Below are 16985 nucleotides of genomic sequence, written 5' to 3' on the forward strand. Positions count from 1 at the left end.
CAAGGAATCGTTTTTTTAGGGCCCAATGTACCCCTTTTTGAGGAAGATGGGCCAAAATATCGGAACACGTCGAAAATATTTAAGAGTAAAGTAGTTCTGTAAAATTCTTTATTCTTTTGATAATTTCTTCCAATGGCAGATTAAAATTGTGGTGGAACGTCATGTTTGTACTAAGACGAATGGAAGACGCTTTCCAATGGTAACCTTGAGAAATTCAAATATTTCTTTGGCTTCGTTGCCCTTTTGAGATGTCGAACTTTTCGTATTTTGTTCCAGTGGTAGATTTGAAGTGGAACTTCTTCAAATTGACAGTAAGACGACAGCAAGACAATTTCAAATGGTTAAAAACTCTAATGTCAAATATCCTAAGTTTGAGGGCCGCGCGCCAACGAATTTTGATTTCGGTAATCTGGAAATCGGAGACAATCCAGACTTTGTGGAAGATGGGGTTCCGACGGCTAAAGAAAGGAAGCTAGAGGGTTCCGGGCAGAAAATGTTTCGGAACCGGAAAAAAACCGCTTTTTAGGGGGCACCTTGCCCCCTGCCCAAGATCCACCATTGTCACCCGTTATGAAATAGCCACCCCAAAAAAAGGTTCGAATAAAACTTTTTCTCCTCGTGACCTTTGATAATACTACGGCTCCTGAATTCGACCTTTTCCATAAGAAAGGAAGCAATAACAAGAACAAGAAAGGAAACCTTATATGGGCAAAGAAAGCGAAAGCGCTGAGATAAAAGGAAGGACAAATGATAAAATCTGGAATGGACGGTGGGCTTTGTATGAATGGACGGCAGACTATAAGACAATGTCTCAGCGTTGAAATAAAGTTGAAATGTAAGAGAGTGTGTTCGATTCACGCATTTTCACGGTAATTTGATTTCGATTTTGATGCTCCGCTACGAGAGTAGAGTGCGCATGATGTCGGCCTGAAAAGTCAAAAGCTGTGTCCTGAGCCCATCCCCCTTTTCCTGGATCCATTGCACAGGCGGTGTGACATCGCAATTAAAATCCACCCAAATCAATTATAAAAGGTCGTACTTGATGCGAGTTCCGGCTTTGGGCATCGTGAAAGAATGCATAAGAAACGTATGGATTCTATGGAGTGTTTCCGTTTAAAAGAAAAAAAAAAAAGAAAGAATTCAGACTATAGGAAATTCAGAAATACTAAAGGCCCACAGCCTCTTTTATTCTGAGTAACAACTTCTGTGCAGCTGAACGGTTACCTCCTCGCGCGGCTATATATACCTTAACTGTGATCCCGTGCAATGATCCACGTTCCAGTAGTCCATATCCCATTTAAATTTTAGTCAGGTGTGGCCGGATATCCGGTTGCAGATGATCAATGGACTGGGTACTAAACTTGTAAGAGGAAGGAAAGTGGAATTAGCGAATTTAGTGCGGTAAAACTCTCTCTTCTCCAAGTACTAACATAACTGAAAGTCACTTCGTACATGCAGTTAGTTCCGTACATAGTTTAAAGATTTTGGAAGCGCTAGATCAAACGGATTAGAATCTCAATCCACAGTTTGCTGCGTCAATGGAGTGGAAGAAATGGCCTCCAATATGACCTCTCGTGATGTGGGAGATGTCGTGATTTGTCGAAGTAAGCATTCATTGAGTAAGTAATATGTTTCTCTGCTTTCTACTTTCCTAATAATTAGCAGATAATTTGTTTATTTTAGCGTCTTTCAGTATCAGTAATAATACTCCTTTTCTTGATCACCGGCGGATAAAGTGGCAACTGTGAAGACTGAGCATGTCTTTAATTATTGTTGAAGTTTGCTGTAATTTATTTCACGCAGATTTATAAAATGTGAATTTCAGTGGTTTCCATAGAGTGGCTCTTTCATCCTGGTCGTATGTTAGCATTTACGTCGCCTGCAAAATCGAACAAATAGCGCGCGCATTTAAGCTTTCAGTAGTTTGTATTAAAGCTTGTCCACACACAGTTCCAAGGGACCAGAAATACATGTAGTGTCTGTTGAAAGCTGTGTCTTTATTAAGTGGTGGGCATGAAGTGTGTGTTTCAATGTATTTGTTTATATTGGCTGATGATTGACAGTAATTGGTCCTGATACAGATCCACTCCACTCCTGCACTGAACCAAATTGATTAATCAAGTCCAGTCAGTTTGGTGCAGCAGTTTTAATTTGGTGCAGCAAACATGGTTAAGTTTGACAGGGTTTTTGGCATTAACAAGATGCCCCTTATGGCATATTTTTCCAGGATGCTTAATGTGGCCTCATTTATTCCCATTGTATGCTTCGCAGATTTTTTAAACTATTGTCCCTTCATTGAAATAATTGAATAGTTTTATTCAGAAAGATTGCATGATATTTTATCGTTGTGTTACTGGAAATCATACCGGAAATTACTGTTTGAGCACGTCATGACCCCGCTGGGCCCTGGGCAACACTGACAGATACAGATAAGAGGATCTAACTCACATTTACTATTGAAAAATAACCAATGTAGAAACGGTTCCTGTCTCCAAAATATTAAAGGTGAAAACGTAAGGATCAAAGCATCCATATAAAGCATGAGGTATTCCCCTGTATAGTAGTTAGGTTCTTACCTAGCAATTAGACAACCCAGTTACAAACTGGTTTGGCTTCCTTTGCATTGAATTATTCGATCTGTTTGTCAAAGCATAATTTCTTCGCTGTGAACTCTCCAATTTCCACCGTTTAAACTGTCGAGTACTACTTAGAAGTTATTATTTCGATTTACCCCTTTTGAAAAGGTTTGTTCTCTTTCTGAAAACGGCAGATCAGTGTCTTAAATTCATACATGTGGCCGCCATTGAATGAAAACAACCTTTCAAATGATGATTTGCTTTGACGTCACACAAGTAGGGATGAGTAGGTCCCCTTCCTTGTGATATACGCGCCGATTATGGATTTTGATTGGGCTGTTTTTGTTGAAGAAAATCAGAACAATAGATCCCTTCTAGGAGAGAGCAGAATTTAATCCAGGTTTAATGAATAAATCAAATGATGATTTGACGTCATGCAGGAAGGGATGAGTAGGTCCCCTCCCTCATGATATACGCACCAATAATGGATTTTAATTGGGCCGTTTTTGTTGAAGACAATCAGGATAATAGATCCCTTCTAGGAGAGAGCAGAGTATAATGCATAAATTAATGTGCAGATTTGTAGCTACAATGAAGAAAAAAAAAGACAAAAAAGATACCAACCAAAACCTTGACACGGTCTGCCCTGCGTGCATCCCGAGTAACTGGAGCAGCAGCATGTGATTCATTCACCTATCCTCTCATGAGTGAAACCTTTTAATTCAGTGCTTGTGATTGGCTCAAATTTTCACTGCGTGACAAAAGTGAAAAAGCAATTTTTTTATACTCGGTTAGATTTAAAGCTATTAGCCTGTAGGGCTGTGCACATCAAGCAAATATTTTAACTGAAACACCTAAAAATTCCAACCGACAGGTAGGCTTACCAGTTGGCTATTAATTACAAAACATGGCCAAAGATTTGAACAGGTGACTTCCCTGAAAGAAATCCAGTGAGTGGGCAGAGAGGGGACTTGAACCTGGGGTCTCCAGATTATGAGTCCGCACCTCTGACCACTTGGCCACACTGCCTCCCTCTTATACTTGAGGGTTTTAACAAAAAAGGGCAGTTACTTGATCCTTGTGAATCTCTTCATTGTCCTTTCAATTCGCCATGCTTTTCTCTCCATTTGTTGGGAATCACTTTATCATGAATTTGTTTTAACTTAAGTGTTGTTTTCATTCTCACACATGATTTAGAATTACCGGTAACTGGTAAAATTATTGTGTGAAGTGACATGAAAATCTAACTGACGTTTATTTTTTCTAATGGTACTGTTATTTAGCAATAATTATCAATCAGCCACAAGTATCTAAACTTGATATTTTGGCTAATATGCTTATTAATAAATAGGCTTATTATTATGTCAAAGGTTGGATTGAGAGATTAATGGTAATTTTTATGGACACTGAAAAAAAAACTTCTTAACCCACATCTCGTGGTGTTGCATGCATGCAAATGTCATTTTGGTAACCCTCCAAGAGACTCTCATGTTTGATAGGTGTCATTGCTTCTTAAATTTTGCAACTGCATCACTTTAATTTTACCACTGCAAACCCTCAACAAAGCCACAAAGCCACCACTATAAATGATGGTAATTGAATGGAGTGGGGATCAATTTGGTCTGAAATCATACACGTGATTTCTGCTTGCTCATTTGATTTCAAATCACAAGTATGATTTATGACCAAAATTGCACGACACGAAGTTCAATTACCATTTTATTACATCCATTTTGAAATTGCATGAATAAATCGCCCAAATACAGGATTTTAGTCAGTACCTAGATTTTATTTATTCAGTTGCTGGTTTGTAAAAAAAGCGAAACCTGGAAATGCATTTACATATCATTTTGTATGCAAAACCAAAAGACTTAGACATCATTTCAAAATGGATGTAATAAAAGAATCGATGATTGGAAGAACAATGGTGAAACACATATCACCAAAAATCACTCTAACTTGCAAAAACTGGACTGTGAGTTGGTCATCTGTTGCAGTCAATGCTTCATACCATTATAACAATTCAATTTATTGGCCCTAGTTCCTTACAAGTGCCCCACCTTCAATGGCTGTTTATTAATAAGCAAAGTCCCCATGGTAGTAATCACCCCCTATCTTAATAACCACCCCTGAATTAAAGCTTTAACTCTCCACTGCTGCTACATAACTTATTGCTCCTAAGATTTTCAAGTGTTTGTTGGGCATGTAACCGGCATGAATTGACTAGGAGCATTACCACTCCCCCCTGGACGGGACGCTAGACCATCACAGGATACCCAGGATTAAGTGACTAGGAGTATTTACCACCCCCCCTAGTCCAACACAGGATGCCCAGCTTAAAGTGACTAGTCCTAAGTATCTACTACTCCCCTCTGGACAGGATGCTAGTCCAACCCAAGATGCTCAGCTTAAAGTGACTAGTCCTAAATATTTACTACTTCCTCCTGAATGGGATGCTAGTCCATCACAGGATACCCAACATAAAGTGAACAGGAGTATTATTTTACCACTTCCCCGGATGGGATGTTAGTCCATCACAGGATACGCAGCATAAAGTGACTAGGAATAAAATACTACTACCCCCGTAACGGATGCTAGTCCATCACAGGATACAAGATACTGGCGGCAGACTGCTCCTAATGGCGAAGGTGGCGAACTTGATAGAATAAACAGCAAAGGCTGGAATAACTGAAATATATTTAAATTTTGTTTTTGCCTGATATTTTGGTTTGCAATATAAACCTTCCTGGAGGGCTGAACGAAAAAGAAAAGCGAGAAACATAAAAAGATCGTTACAAAATAATAAAGGTTTAAAATATAAAATGCATGACAATAATTGGTTGTTATTGGACTAAGTTACAAGTGTAAGATATGTCATTGGTTTGCTGCTTCGTCACGTCTATTTATGCCAAGAGAGTGCAATGTTTTAGCTCTGTTGATTAAATGAGCTTCACGAGCCTTTCTGAGTCACGTTTGCTACGTATAAGTTCACGCGGGATAAGGCGGTCGACCTTTCAACCAACCTGGCCACTCAATCAATGACATCCACCTTAGGTTAGTATTGCAAACAGAAATATCAGGCAAAAAATGTTTCTTTAAGTATATTTCAGTTATTCTAGCCTTTGTTGTTTATTTCTATCAAGTTTCCTACCTATGCCGTTAGGATCAGTCTGCCATCAGTATTTTGTATTTTAAATAATTTGCTGATCCAGATCTACAAGTGATCTGGCACCACTCAATGGTTTGTCGCTGTGGAATTGCAGAATTCATTGTATTCATCACAGGACACCCAGTATGAAGTGACTAGGAGTATTGCCCCCCCCCCCCCCCCACCCCGAATGGATGCTAGTCCATCCTAGGATATCCAGCATGAAGTGACTAGGAGTATTTACCACTCCCCTCTGGATGGGATGCTAGTCCATCACAGGACACCCAGCATGAAGTGACTAGGAGTATTACTACCCCCCCCCCCTCTATGGATGGATGCTAGTCCATCACAGGATACCCAGAATAAAGTGTCCAGGAGTATTTACCTCCTCCCTATGGATGGATGCCAGTCCATCGCAGGATGCCCACCATGAAGTGACTGGGAGTATTTACTGCCCCCCACCCCGAATGGATGCTAGTCCATCCTAGGATACCCAGCATGAAGTGACTAGGAGTGTTTAATGCTCCCCCCACCTCCCCTGGGTGGATGCTTGTCCATCACAGGATGCCCAGCATGAAGTGACTAGGAGTATTTACTACTTCCCCTGCCCTCCTCCCCTGGATGGATGGTAGTCCATCACAGGATACCCAGCGTGAAGTGACTAGGAGTATTTACTACCCCCCCCCCCCCCCCACCCCTGGATGGATGTTAATCCATTACAGGCTATCTCTCAGCCCTTAGTGAGGTTTCCCTGACACTTCACAGTATCCATTTACATACCTGAAGGAGAGAAGCAATGTTACAGTGAAATATCTGGCCCAAAAACACAATGCAGCGACCTTTGCCAGGCCTCAAACCCAGGAGATAAATCCCATATTTTCACACAGTATGTTATATCTTGCTTTTACACGTTGACTTACTTTGTTCCTTTGATATAACAGGTCATTACAGTGATCCTATGTGAAAATATGGCTGATTCACTTAGTAGGAATATTCCTTGCTGTCTTTTTTTGATGATAAGTCCTTTAGAAGTTTAACATGTTAACCATTATGCTACCATGCTTTTCAAATTTTTGAAATTAGTACCTCCAAAAGATAAGGCCGGAGCTGCTAAAATGGCTTATCTATGTGCTAGCGACCAAAAACCAATCAATCAGAAGTGTAATTAGTGTGATGTCTCCACTAGTCACACCATAAATCCAGCGGTTATACACAAAAAGCGTTATGTGAACCTAGTTTGTCCAATGTTTGGTCAGTTGAAACATTGTTAGAGTACTGTTTTATCTCTGAATATGAATATATGAAACATATATTTGAGCTGCGGGTGAAAGATTAAAAGGAAGAAAGACCGTTGCAGCTATTAACTCACTAGCTAGCTCAATAAGTTATTGGTACAGCCTACACCGGCATCGCATAGTAACTGCGAGGGTCTTTCTTCTATTTTATATTCTATCTCTGTTGACCTTTGTGTCAATATTTATATTTGGAACTAACATAACCTCAAAAGGAACCATGAACCCATTTCTGACTCTATTTTCATTTCGTTTGGTAAACCAACTGAGCGACCAAAGAAGAGGAAATGTTGAAAGTTTTAGTGATATGTACGAGCCATCCCAATTATTAAATACATTTTCGCTTCTTTTCAAGGTCACATTCTGTGAAAAAACACGGTCTGAGCCATGAGGACGGTGAAATGCGTGTTGGTGGGTGACGAAAATGTCGACAAGCGGGAACTGTTCATCAAATACGTTACCCTAATGGACGAGGGAGTTGAAGCAGCCACAGTAGATGTAGCAGCAGGAGGGGACACACATAGAACAACGCTACATGGAGAGTTAAATGACGCGTTTGGAAATGGTCATGTTATAAACCACCAAAATGAAGGAGCAATTACAATGAAAATTGAGGATTTTCCCCCACATCCAAATTTTAGAGTAATTCAGAACGAGTCCGAGAAGGGAAGCGTGTCTAGCATAGATTCGCAGCAGGACCAAGAGTCTATCGAACAGTGGTCAGGCGCGGTTACCGTAGACGGGAAACACTTTTTCTTGGAAGTGCGTGACGCGCGTTGTAACGACGCTTACGACAACATCAGGCCCGAAGTTTACCCGGACACGGACGTATTTCTTGTTTGTTTCTCTGTTGTTCGTGCGTTATCGTGGGAAAACGCCTTAAATAAGTGGATACCAGAAATCCAGGAATACTGCCCCATTACCCCGTTCATTTTAGTGGGGACACACACGGAATGGCGCGAACTGTGGGACGAGAAGGACCTGTCGAAAAAACCGGTTTACGCTGTTACGGGAACTGGTTATGCCCAGCAGGTTGGCGCGGTTAAGTATTTGGAGTGTTCCACTTGTGATATCGAAGTTAGACAGATTTTTGATGCCGCTGTTCTCGTGAGTATTATGGACCGTATGGAACTCTCCACGTTTTGCCCCGAATTTGAGAGAGATGGATCGACTTTGCTTCACCGCGCTGCCAAACTCGATCACCTCACTTCTCTGGAAGCCCTCGTGGATACCATCGACTTGACAGTCAGGGACAAGGAGTTACACACTGCCTTAGACATAGGCCTACAAGAGAACAATTTGAAAGCCGTGCGGTTTCTTCTGGAAAGTGGCTGCGAAATGCCAGCTCCACCTGATCCGTGGAAGAAGGTATGCGAATTCTGGGTTGATGACAATGACGATTCGGAGCGTGTAGTGAACAGTGACATCACGGAGTTTACGAGGCAGTTAATGTTCTTTTACACTTCTGCTTCTCCACGCCCGCTCGCGAGAATCCTTCTGATTGGTCAAAACGGAACGGAAGTTGCCAAATTTGTGAACGAGACCGTTCCTATGTTACCAGTGCGGTCACTTACAATTGTGAACGCCGACGGGCCGGCCCTATTCGACCTCTCTCGTGTCCAGTCCTGCTTGGAAGCTGTTACTATCACGAACTGTGACCTCGGTTCCTCGGAGTTGCCTGGCACTATTTACACAGTAGGAAGCCTCAAGAGTTTGTGCGTCGTGAAGTCGGGCGTGTCACGCTTGTCCGAACAACTGGGTGAGCTGAAAAGTTTACAGCGCTTGCGCTTGAGTGCAAACAAGATACGCAAACTCCCCCACACAATTTCCAGACTGCAAAAGTTGAAGTTCTTGCATTGCGATCGGAACGCGTTGGACAATCTTCCTGACACCCTCGGGTGTCTGGGATGTCTAGAGACACTGGACTTGAGTCATAACAAATTAGAGAAGTTGGCTCCCTCTCTTGGCCTGTTGAGCAAGTTGCAAAATCTCTGGTTTACAAGAAATCGGCTAAAATTTCCTCCTACTCACATTCTTAACAGAGGAACGGAAAGCATCTTGGAGTTTCTTAGCGATTTTCTAGACGATCCTGTCGCCAACAGTCAGGTCAAAATGGCGGTTGTTGGAGGAAGCGACGTGGGAAAAACCGCGGTTGTAAAGGCTCTAAACCACACTAAGGACTGGCGAATAAGTGGGGTTGGTGACGTCGCCAAGACTAAAGGGGTCGAAATCTCATCCGTAGATCTCATGCTGATGAAGTTGAAGTTGAAGGTGTTTGATTTGGCGGGAGACGAAGCCTTTTTCAGCTCTCATCATTTCTTCCTCTCAGAAAACACGCTCTACCAAGTCGTTTTCGACATGAGTGCTTACACTGTCAGCAAAACGTCTTTTTCGATTTACCAGCTTGGTAGATTGGAACTTTGGCTTCAAGTCATTTTCTCGAGAGCTCCGAATTCTCACGTTCTTCTGGTCGGTACTCACGCCGATGACCCGAAGCTCAACGATGAAATCCGAGCGCGTATTCGTGGAGACATCGAGATCCTCCTAAGCAAGTATCGTCGGGAACATAAACGCCAGTTTGAAGGAGAAGCTGTACCTCAGTGTGGCTTGTGTGAAGGGACCTTGGTCTGCGAGGGCTCTGGTGGCTCAATGTTTTATGTCCAGGAACAAGAGATCCCTCGTCTTTCTACCCTAGTCCCAGAGCCCTGCATTCCGCACGTGATAGGTTACTATGAAGTGAGTTGCCAAGGCCAGTTTCCCAAGAACTTTCTCAGTTCGAGGAGTGGGAGCGTGCAGAAGCTCAAAGTGGGAGTGGGCTCCAGTGCCCATGTCCTCCTTAACACGAAGGTCAGTTCCCGAATCCCGCAAAAGTGCCTGTACGTGCGGGATCGGATCCACGAAATGTGCAACGCGGAGAGCGAGTTGAAGAAGTGGCCGCTGCTCACTTATGATCGCCTGCGCGAGATCGCCAGCGGCTGTGGAGTCAAACAGGACTTCAAGATCAAAGCGCTTATGACCTATTTTCATTCCCAAGGAGAAATTCTCTGGTATGAAGATACGCCCGGCGTCGGCGATGTGATCTTCATCGACCCCTCATGGGTATCAAAGCAGGTGTGTCTCCTGGTCGGGTCAAGCGCGGGTGCAAGTTCGGGATTGGACGGGATATTGCGCATCGACAACCTGGCAAAGACTTGGCCTGACGTGCCCGAAGGACAGCGCTTTAACATGCTGACTCTGTTCAGGAATCTGGGTTTGTGCGTTCCCCTCTCAGAGACTGAAGATCTTGTTCCTTTTCAGTTGCCTATTGGGCGTCCAGACAAAGATAAATGGCCTGAACAACCAGCGGCAGATGATCGGCAGATCAGTTGTGAATTTCATTTCAACTTTTTGCCGCCGACTTTCTTCAGCGATCTTACAGTTGCTGTAAACAGACGAAATCTCCCGAATAGCTTCGATGTTGAGCCAACGTACTATCGATTCCACATGGTGTTCGCCACGACTTCCATGGCCCGCATGGGCTGCTCTCTGCATTGTAAAGAAACGTCATCTCATCCCTTAGCTGAGAACCTGGAAGTGCATCAGGTCAGCATCGAAGCGGTCCCGTTTGAGAACAAGCTGAAGGTTCTTATACGAGGCTCCATCCCCTGCTGTGTTCTCCCTGACATAAGAGCTGCTATCAAAATGGTAGTGGACACACGATATCCCGGAATACGCTACATTAGACGAATTGTCTGCCCCACGTGTGAACGCACCGGTTTTAAGAACCCTTCGCTTCTGAACAACATCAGCAAGGAGGGTGATAACGTTTGTTCCTGGGGTCATGCCTTGGGTACAGAAGCCATGATCATGGCTGGTGATCTACCCGTCATCGAAGTGGCTCCTGAGCTGCCAGCTAAAGCCAAAGGGCAAGTTAGGCTTGGTGTGTTTTACGATGAAGCCAGAGGTGTCTTGGAAGACTGTTACTGTCCGAGACTTCTTGCCGTATTCCCAGTCGGCTTTCAGAGCGCGCCGTTCGGAAACCGCCTTCGTGTAAACTCGCCGATTAGGGACGGCTTCGCAGTGCATTTTCTCTGCGAATGTCCGGGTTACTGGCATCTAACTGAAGGTCCAGGTTTCCGCATCCCTAACATCCGAGATTTCATGAACGTGTTTGGTGCGCGTGCATGCAAGCTCTTAAAACTCGCTTTCATGTTGCGAGAGGATGACACTCGAGATGGAGCTGACACGTCGCGTGTTCCAGTCAAGATTGTGTTTGGTGACAAACGGAAATTCCGTGACAGTCTCATAGTGGACATTCAGGATCTTTTAGAACACTACTTCCTGTTGTTTCCTGACCTTAAGGAGAGCTGTACAAGCTTCATGAAACAGGATTTACACTATCTGCAGAGCTATGAGGCGCTAAGCCGCAGCAAATTGTGTAAGCTCCTGGAGATTTCACCGGATTGGTGGAGGGTGGGCCCGCTCGTTTGCACGTATAACAACCGGACAAAGGAGCACCTTTGGCTGTGCGAAAAGCATGCGGTGTAAATGAGCTCATAAGCCGAAAACCCGAGGAGCATCTGATCCAAAAACTTGAGATTCGTGCTTTTAGCGTGACTGTGATATCTTTTATTCGGTGACAAGGCGTTATACAATTTTTGATCGCCTTTATCGAGTAACCGGATTTGGAAGACTCGAGTTGACCAGAAACTGGGACTGAGATTATTCACAACCACAGGGTTACCAGTGCATGGGACTGAAGGTGGTTCCAGACAAAGAGTAACAACTGGAAAGAGAGTAGTCAGTGTCTTCAGTGGCCTTAGAATACCTCCAAATTTAAGAAACAAGAATTTGCAGAACTTAAGAAAAGTAACAAGGAACTAGCATTAGGATAGTCTTCGTGTTTGGTTCACGTCTTCAAGCACAGGGTAATCTCTGAGTAAACCGTGGAGAATTTCGTTGTAACAAACGGAAAACAAATAAGACTGAGAAATAAGTTTGGTTAACGTTTTCCATGCTGATTTTATGCTATAGCCTGAAGGAAATCAGAATCAAAATCAGAAAGGAAAACAAAAGCAAAAATTGAACTCCAAGTTGACACTGATCGTGGATTACATTAATCCTACGTTGAACAATTTAGCCAAGGTTGATGATAACTCATTCAACGGTTTTCAATCGAGCTTAAAAAGTAATTCTGCGTTTGTTTGTGTTTGCATTAAAACGCCCTGTGATTGGTTGGCAAAACTTGCGTCACTTGCTCAATAACCAATGAGAAACAGAACCAACTCCAATCGTGACTTGCGTGCACGCGTTTTCCCGCGCTTGGCGCATGTATTTTCTTCGATTGCTGATTGGTTAATTGCGCTGTTTGTAGCTGTTGTAATTAGCTAGAGTAATTACGTTTGTTTTGATTTTACGGCGTTCAAGTGAAACCAGTTTAGGTTGGTTATTATAGTTGTTACCGGCAGTTTAAAGTTCGAATAAGCTTTGACATGTTTTAATGTAGAAAAAGTGAAGCTCGGTTTCAACCATCTAATCCCTTTTTATGTCAATCTTGTTCTAAACAACCGGGCCTAGGTTGAGTCAAAGTATAGTTCAGTTTAATTGTTATAATTTAAAATATAGAGCGAATACCTAGACCAATCAGAACAGACGTAAATAACACGATAAACCAATCAAAGTTGAAGGCAAATACATTGATGTCATCGGCGCCAAGCGCGGGAAAACGCGTGCAAGCAGGTTACGATTAGTTTGGGTTTGCTTCTCATTGGGTGAGAATATGGCGCGAACCAACCAATCACGGAGCGCAATAAAGCAAAACAAAAGCAAACGCAAAATTACCTTCGACCATAGAAAACCGCTCTATAATAGCAGTATTTTTAAACTTTTCAAAGTAAGGTTTGACGCAACTTAATTTAGGAAGTAAAAAACAAGCAAACAGTGGATTTCAGCCCGTCTTGTTCATTTTTAGGCGTGGGTGTTCGTTTGTTGTAGGGAAACCCCGGTAGACCGCAGCAAGCAAATATCGGAATTCTTTTACAATTTTTATGATTGCGTCTCACGTCTGTCTCGGGCGCTTAGAAGCCTTGAGAGGGAAACTTTATATTTGTTACAAAAAATGAAAACGATAGTGTAAATGAATATAATTTAAACGCTTATCAAAAGTCGACGGATACGAGGAGTGAAGTGGAAAACGATAGAGTTCTGTTTCCAACTATTTTTAATCTAAGCAAGTTATTGAGAAACTGAATTTTAACAAAGAACAAAGGATAGCGTAGTACATTTTCGAGTTATTTTTGTTCATATTTTAAAAAGTAAACACGTTTTTTTAAAGTATTTTTCTATTTCTATTGATAGTGGTCATATTGTCATATTGATTTTAAGGAAATTTGATGTCTTTATTGAATCTTAAAACTGCTGAAAACCTAAACCAATTTAAATCTAAACTGAAAACTCTTGTTTCGTATTGCGTATTTTTAACCCTCTGTGGACTTTGAAATCGCACTTTTTAAATCGTTATTTTCTTATTATAGCTTTTTAACTGTTGCCATGACATGATTTATCAGTTTCAAGCAGTTGTTTTAATAGTTTTTGATGATTTTATAGTTTATTTTTCTTGTTAAGCGCTCTACAAATATAAAATGTTTTTCTTTTACTACTAACCTTAAAAGAACGAGAAGCAATGTTGTACACCAAATTAAACAGCAGTTCCTGAAACGCTGGCTCACGAGGCTTTTTACTTATGAAGTATTTATTCATTTTTAATTCTTTAATTTAATTTTTTTGCCAGCGATGTCATTCGCCTTCAGTTGGTTAGATTGAGGGTGCGTTACTCTACTACTTCTTTTTGATTGACAGACTTTCCCAAGCTACTATCCAATCAGAATTGGAAGATTGCCTCGAGGACACCAGCTGAGGAGTGTCTTCGATTTCTGATTGGATGATGGCTCTTAGGAAAACATGCTTATTGTAATTAGTGGCAGTTGCAGTGAAATCCAGCATTGCTGATCAACATTCTTTTGCCACTGTCGAATCTTCCCCATGTTCCTTACACCTATCCCTTGGCCTCTGAGGATGACGTCAACTATAGTTGTACCGCAAATGTCGCTAGTAATGTGAGCAAACGTGCATAGGCAAGAATTCATACGCAGATGTAAGGATCAAAATGTTCTAGGTCCCGTTCATACTAATCCAGATAAATTGGAAAACCCATCTTTTTTCTCACTGTTTTTGGCCTTCCGTCTACACTAAAATGGTGCTTTCGACCAACGAAAACGGATATTTGTTTGAAACGCCGTCCAGAGCGGATAAGACCCCTTACACACTAATCCAAATAAAAAGATGCGGTTTCAAAATTATCCGGATTAGAGTGAACGGGATCATAATCTTTGTTCTTACATTTGTGTTTCAGAATTTTGTATAGAATGTTCTGGGCGTTTTGCTCTTGAAGTCCAACATAAGGTGCTCGGAAGAGAGTTTAAAATGGAATATAATCCGTCAATTAGAAAAAGAGAAGATGCAGTGAGAGGAAGTTTATTTTTCTGCTCTACAAACAGCCAGCACCCAGTCAGCTGAGAATGGGTGGAGTGTGATTGTGCTTGCGTCGCTAAAAAAAACCAGGCCTAAGATAAATCTCATGAGCTGCGGAATCTGTATTTTACACAAAACTTAGCAATCAAGAAAATAGTTGAGTTATATTGTTTTCTGGCTTTTGTCACTAGTCACAAATTCCCTTAGCGCACGCTTAAGCGTTCTGAAATGTCCCATATCGCACGGGTAAACGCTAATAATTATGCTTTAGACTGATTCTGTGACCCGGGAATTCTGGATGCTTTGAACAACGCAAGTTGAAGTTAGCTTTTCGAAAGTGCAAAGGAATGAAAAATGAGAATGCTTAATCAGGAATCAGTTGAAATTTTACCCACAGTCGACGTCAAAGAAGTGAAAGTCATCCGCCTGCTGGGGTCCGGCGGTTTTGGCTCCGTATTTGAAGCGATCCACAACAACTGCAAAGTTGCGCTAAAGAAATTTCACACTAACACTCGCAACAAGAAGGCCGCGATGCAGAGCTTTGCGGCCGAAGTGCACCAAGAAGTCTTGTCGCTCAAACACCCCAACATCGTCCGAGTGTTGGCCGCGAACCTGGCTCAAAACATAGAGGACCAACCATGTATCATTATGGAATTCGTGAGCACAAGAAATCTACAACATGTTCTCGATGACGCCGACGAAAAGATCGATTTTAAACGGCGCGTAAAATTTGCATACGAAGTAGCAAGTGCTTTGGAGTATGTCCACGAGAATAAAATCGCTCATTTGGACCTCAAACCTGCAAATGTGCTTGTTTGCAACGACGGCAGCTGCAAACTCGCGGACTTTGGCTGCTGTCAGATCATCGAGGAGCGACCAAACACGCCTTCTAGATCTTACCTCACGGGAACCTTTGCATACCGCGCCCCGGAACTCCTGAAAGGAGAAACCCCCACCTTCAAAGCTGATGTGTTTTCTTTCGGGATCTGTCTGTGGCAGTTCTGGACCCGGGAAATACCATATAAACTGCAGAACCATCAGATTGTCATTTTTCGAGTTGTTGCCTGTAATCTGCGGCCGGACATCCCTGAGGGAAATGACATCGACAATCGGTACAGGGAACTGATGACGTCATCATGGTCCGGTAACCCAACAGATCGACCAACCATGTCGGAGGCTATGAACTTGATCAAAGGACTGCTCTCTTGAATTGACATTGACGCTTGGGATTTCAGACTAATTTACTGTTATTTTAGCCGTAGAGTTTTACTAATCATTGAGTGCAGGACACTCGAGATGTAGCCTGCCAGCAGGCCATTTGTTCTGCATGGGGAAAATAGGGAAATATGTCCCTAGTATTTCCGTACTGAGCCCAGTTAATTCACACGTAATTTAGTAGATATAGAGGTTGCAGGATAGTATTTATTAATTGATTTATATAGTCTATATATAACAGAGAATTATTTAAAGTTTTATGATACACAGCAGAGTATTTTTGAATCAAATAATTTATTTATTAGTTTAAATTGTGAGATATTAGAGATATTTATATATAGTTACAAAGTTATAATCATACAGTAAGAAACTGAAATATTCCAATTGAGAATCAAAGTAAGTAAGCGGCAATTTTCATTTGTTGAACACTGATTCTTTGTCGTTCATGAAATCGTGTACGACTTTTATCCTATCAAAAAACTTACAAATGACTTCTTTCAGCATCAACTGTTAAGATCTACAAAGGCTATTTAAAGCCAGAATAAAGGCTTAACTCTTCAGTTACTACTCTGAATAATTTAGTAATAATTGTTTAGCCCTTCGATGTCTTACTTCCGGTCTTTCAAGACCGGAAGTTGTTTGTCAGGATGGATAAACACCGGAAGCTGAAAGTTATGATTGAAGGATGATGAAGCACGAAAAGGATACAGAGTGAATCCAATATGAAATCTCTTACACCCGATTAGAAGGATTCCCTTACCCATGTTAAATACTTACGGGTCTTTATTTTCGCGCCTTTCATGATCATTGAATTTGAACTGCATGTTGGAAATTTATAACATTTTAACTGGTCCGTCTAATATATATATATAAATGCTGGATCGCACGTGCAATGCTCGTGCTTAATCGTATATCATCTAATTGTGCTGCTAGAATCTAATGAAATAGACAACTTATTAACACTTTTTCTGGTTTTCAAAACGTTTCCCTTCGTTACTGTGAAGAAACGAGGATTTTATTCCTCTTAATCAGGTCATTCCTTGGCCTTAATTGCTGCTGTGTAGCCGAAGAGGTCGATATGGTATTAAACGCTGCCTGAGGCAAAAGAAATTATTTAATCAAACGAAATAAAACACGTGGCAAAACTACCCTTGAGAACAAAACTTCAAAATGTTTCACCACAGCTGAATAAATGGGTAAACAAGGAGTTTCTCGTCAGGCGTTCCACACTCGCCGCTCGGTAAG

At 41.9% G+C, this 16985-nt stretch overlaps 2 protein-coding genes across 3 annotated transcripts; both read left to right on the forward strand.

The window, feature by feature from the left end:
- The first annotated feature begins 1356 nt into the window (after window positions 1–1356).
- Window positions 1357–13655, forward strand: LOC146460609 (uncharacterized). Of its 2 annotated transcripts, none has more exons than XM_085088053.1 (2): window positions 1357–1604; window positions 7372–13655. In XM_085088053.1, the coding sequence occupies exon 2, from the start codon at window positions 7404–7406 to the stop codon at window positions 11541–11543; it is 4140 nt and encodes a 1379-aa protein (XP_084944179.1). In that variant the 5' UTR covers window positions 1357–1604; window positions 7372–7403; the 3' UTR covers window positions 11544–13655. The 2 variants fall into 2 exon arrangements, with proteins under 2 accessions (XP_084944179.1, XP_084944178.1); XM_085088052.1 differs by having other exon boundaries at window positions 1357–1619; window positions 7372–13654.
- Window positions 13656–13835: 180 nt separating this feature from the next.
- Window positions 13836–16912, forward strand: LOC146460610 (serine/threonine-protein kinase mos-like). Its single transcript, XM_085088092.1, has one exon. The coding sequence runs from the start codon at window positions 14880–14882 to the stop codon at window positions 15732–15734; it is 855 nt and encodes a 284-aa protein (XP_084944218.1). The 5' UTR covers window positions 13836–14879; the 3' UTR covers window positions 15735–16912.
- Window positions 16913–16985: the final 73 nt, after the last annotated feature.

The sequence above is a fragment of the Pavona decussata genome, unplaced genomic scaffold, assembly GCF_977016875.1.
Source record: "Pavona decussata unplaced genomic scaffold, jaPavDecu1.1 SCAFFOLD_210, whole genome shotgun sequence".
Taxonomy (NCBI): Eukaryota; Metazoa; Cnidaria; class Anthozoa; order Scleractinia; family Agariciidae; genus Pavona; species Pavona decussata.

Excerpts from the sequence above, each read along its gene's own strand:
- LOC146460610 (XM_085088092.1), top strand. The coding sequence starts at position 14,880 with ATGAGAATGCTTAATCAGGAATCAGTTGAAATTTTACCCACAGTCGAC.
- LOC146460609 (XM_085088053.1), top strand. The coding sequence starts at position 7,404 with ATGAGGACGGTGAAATGCGTGTTGGTGGGTGACGAAAATGTCGACAAG.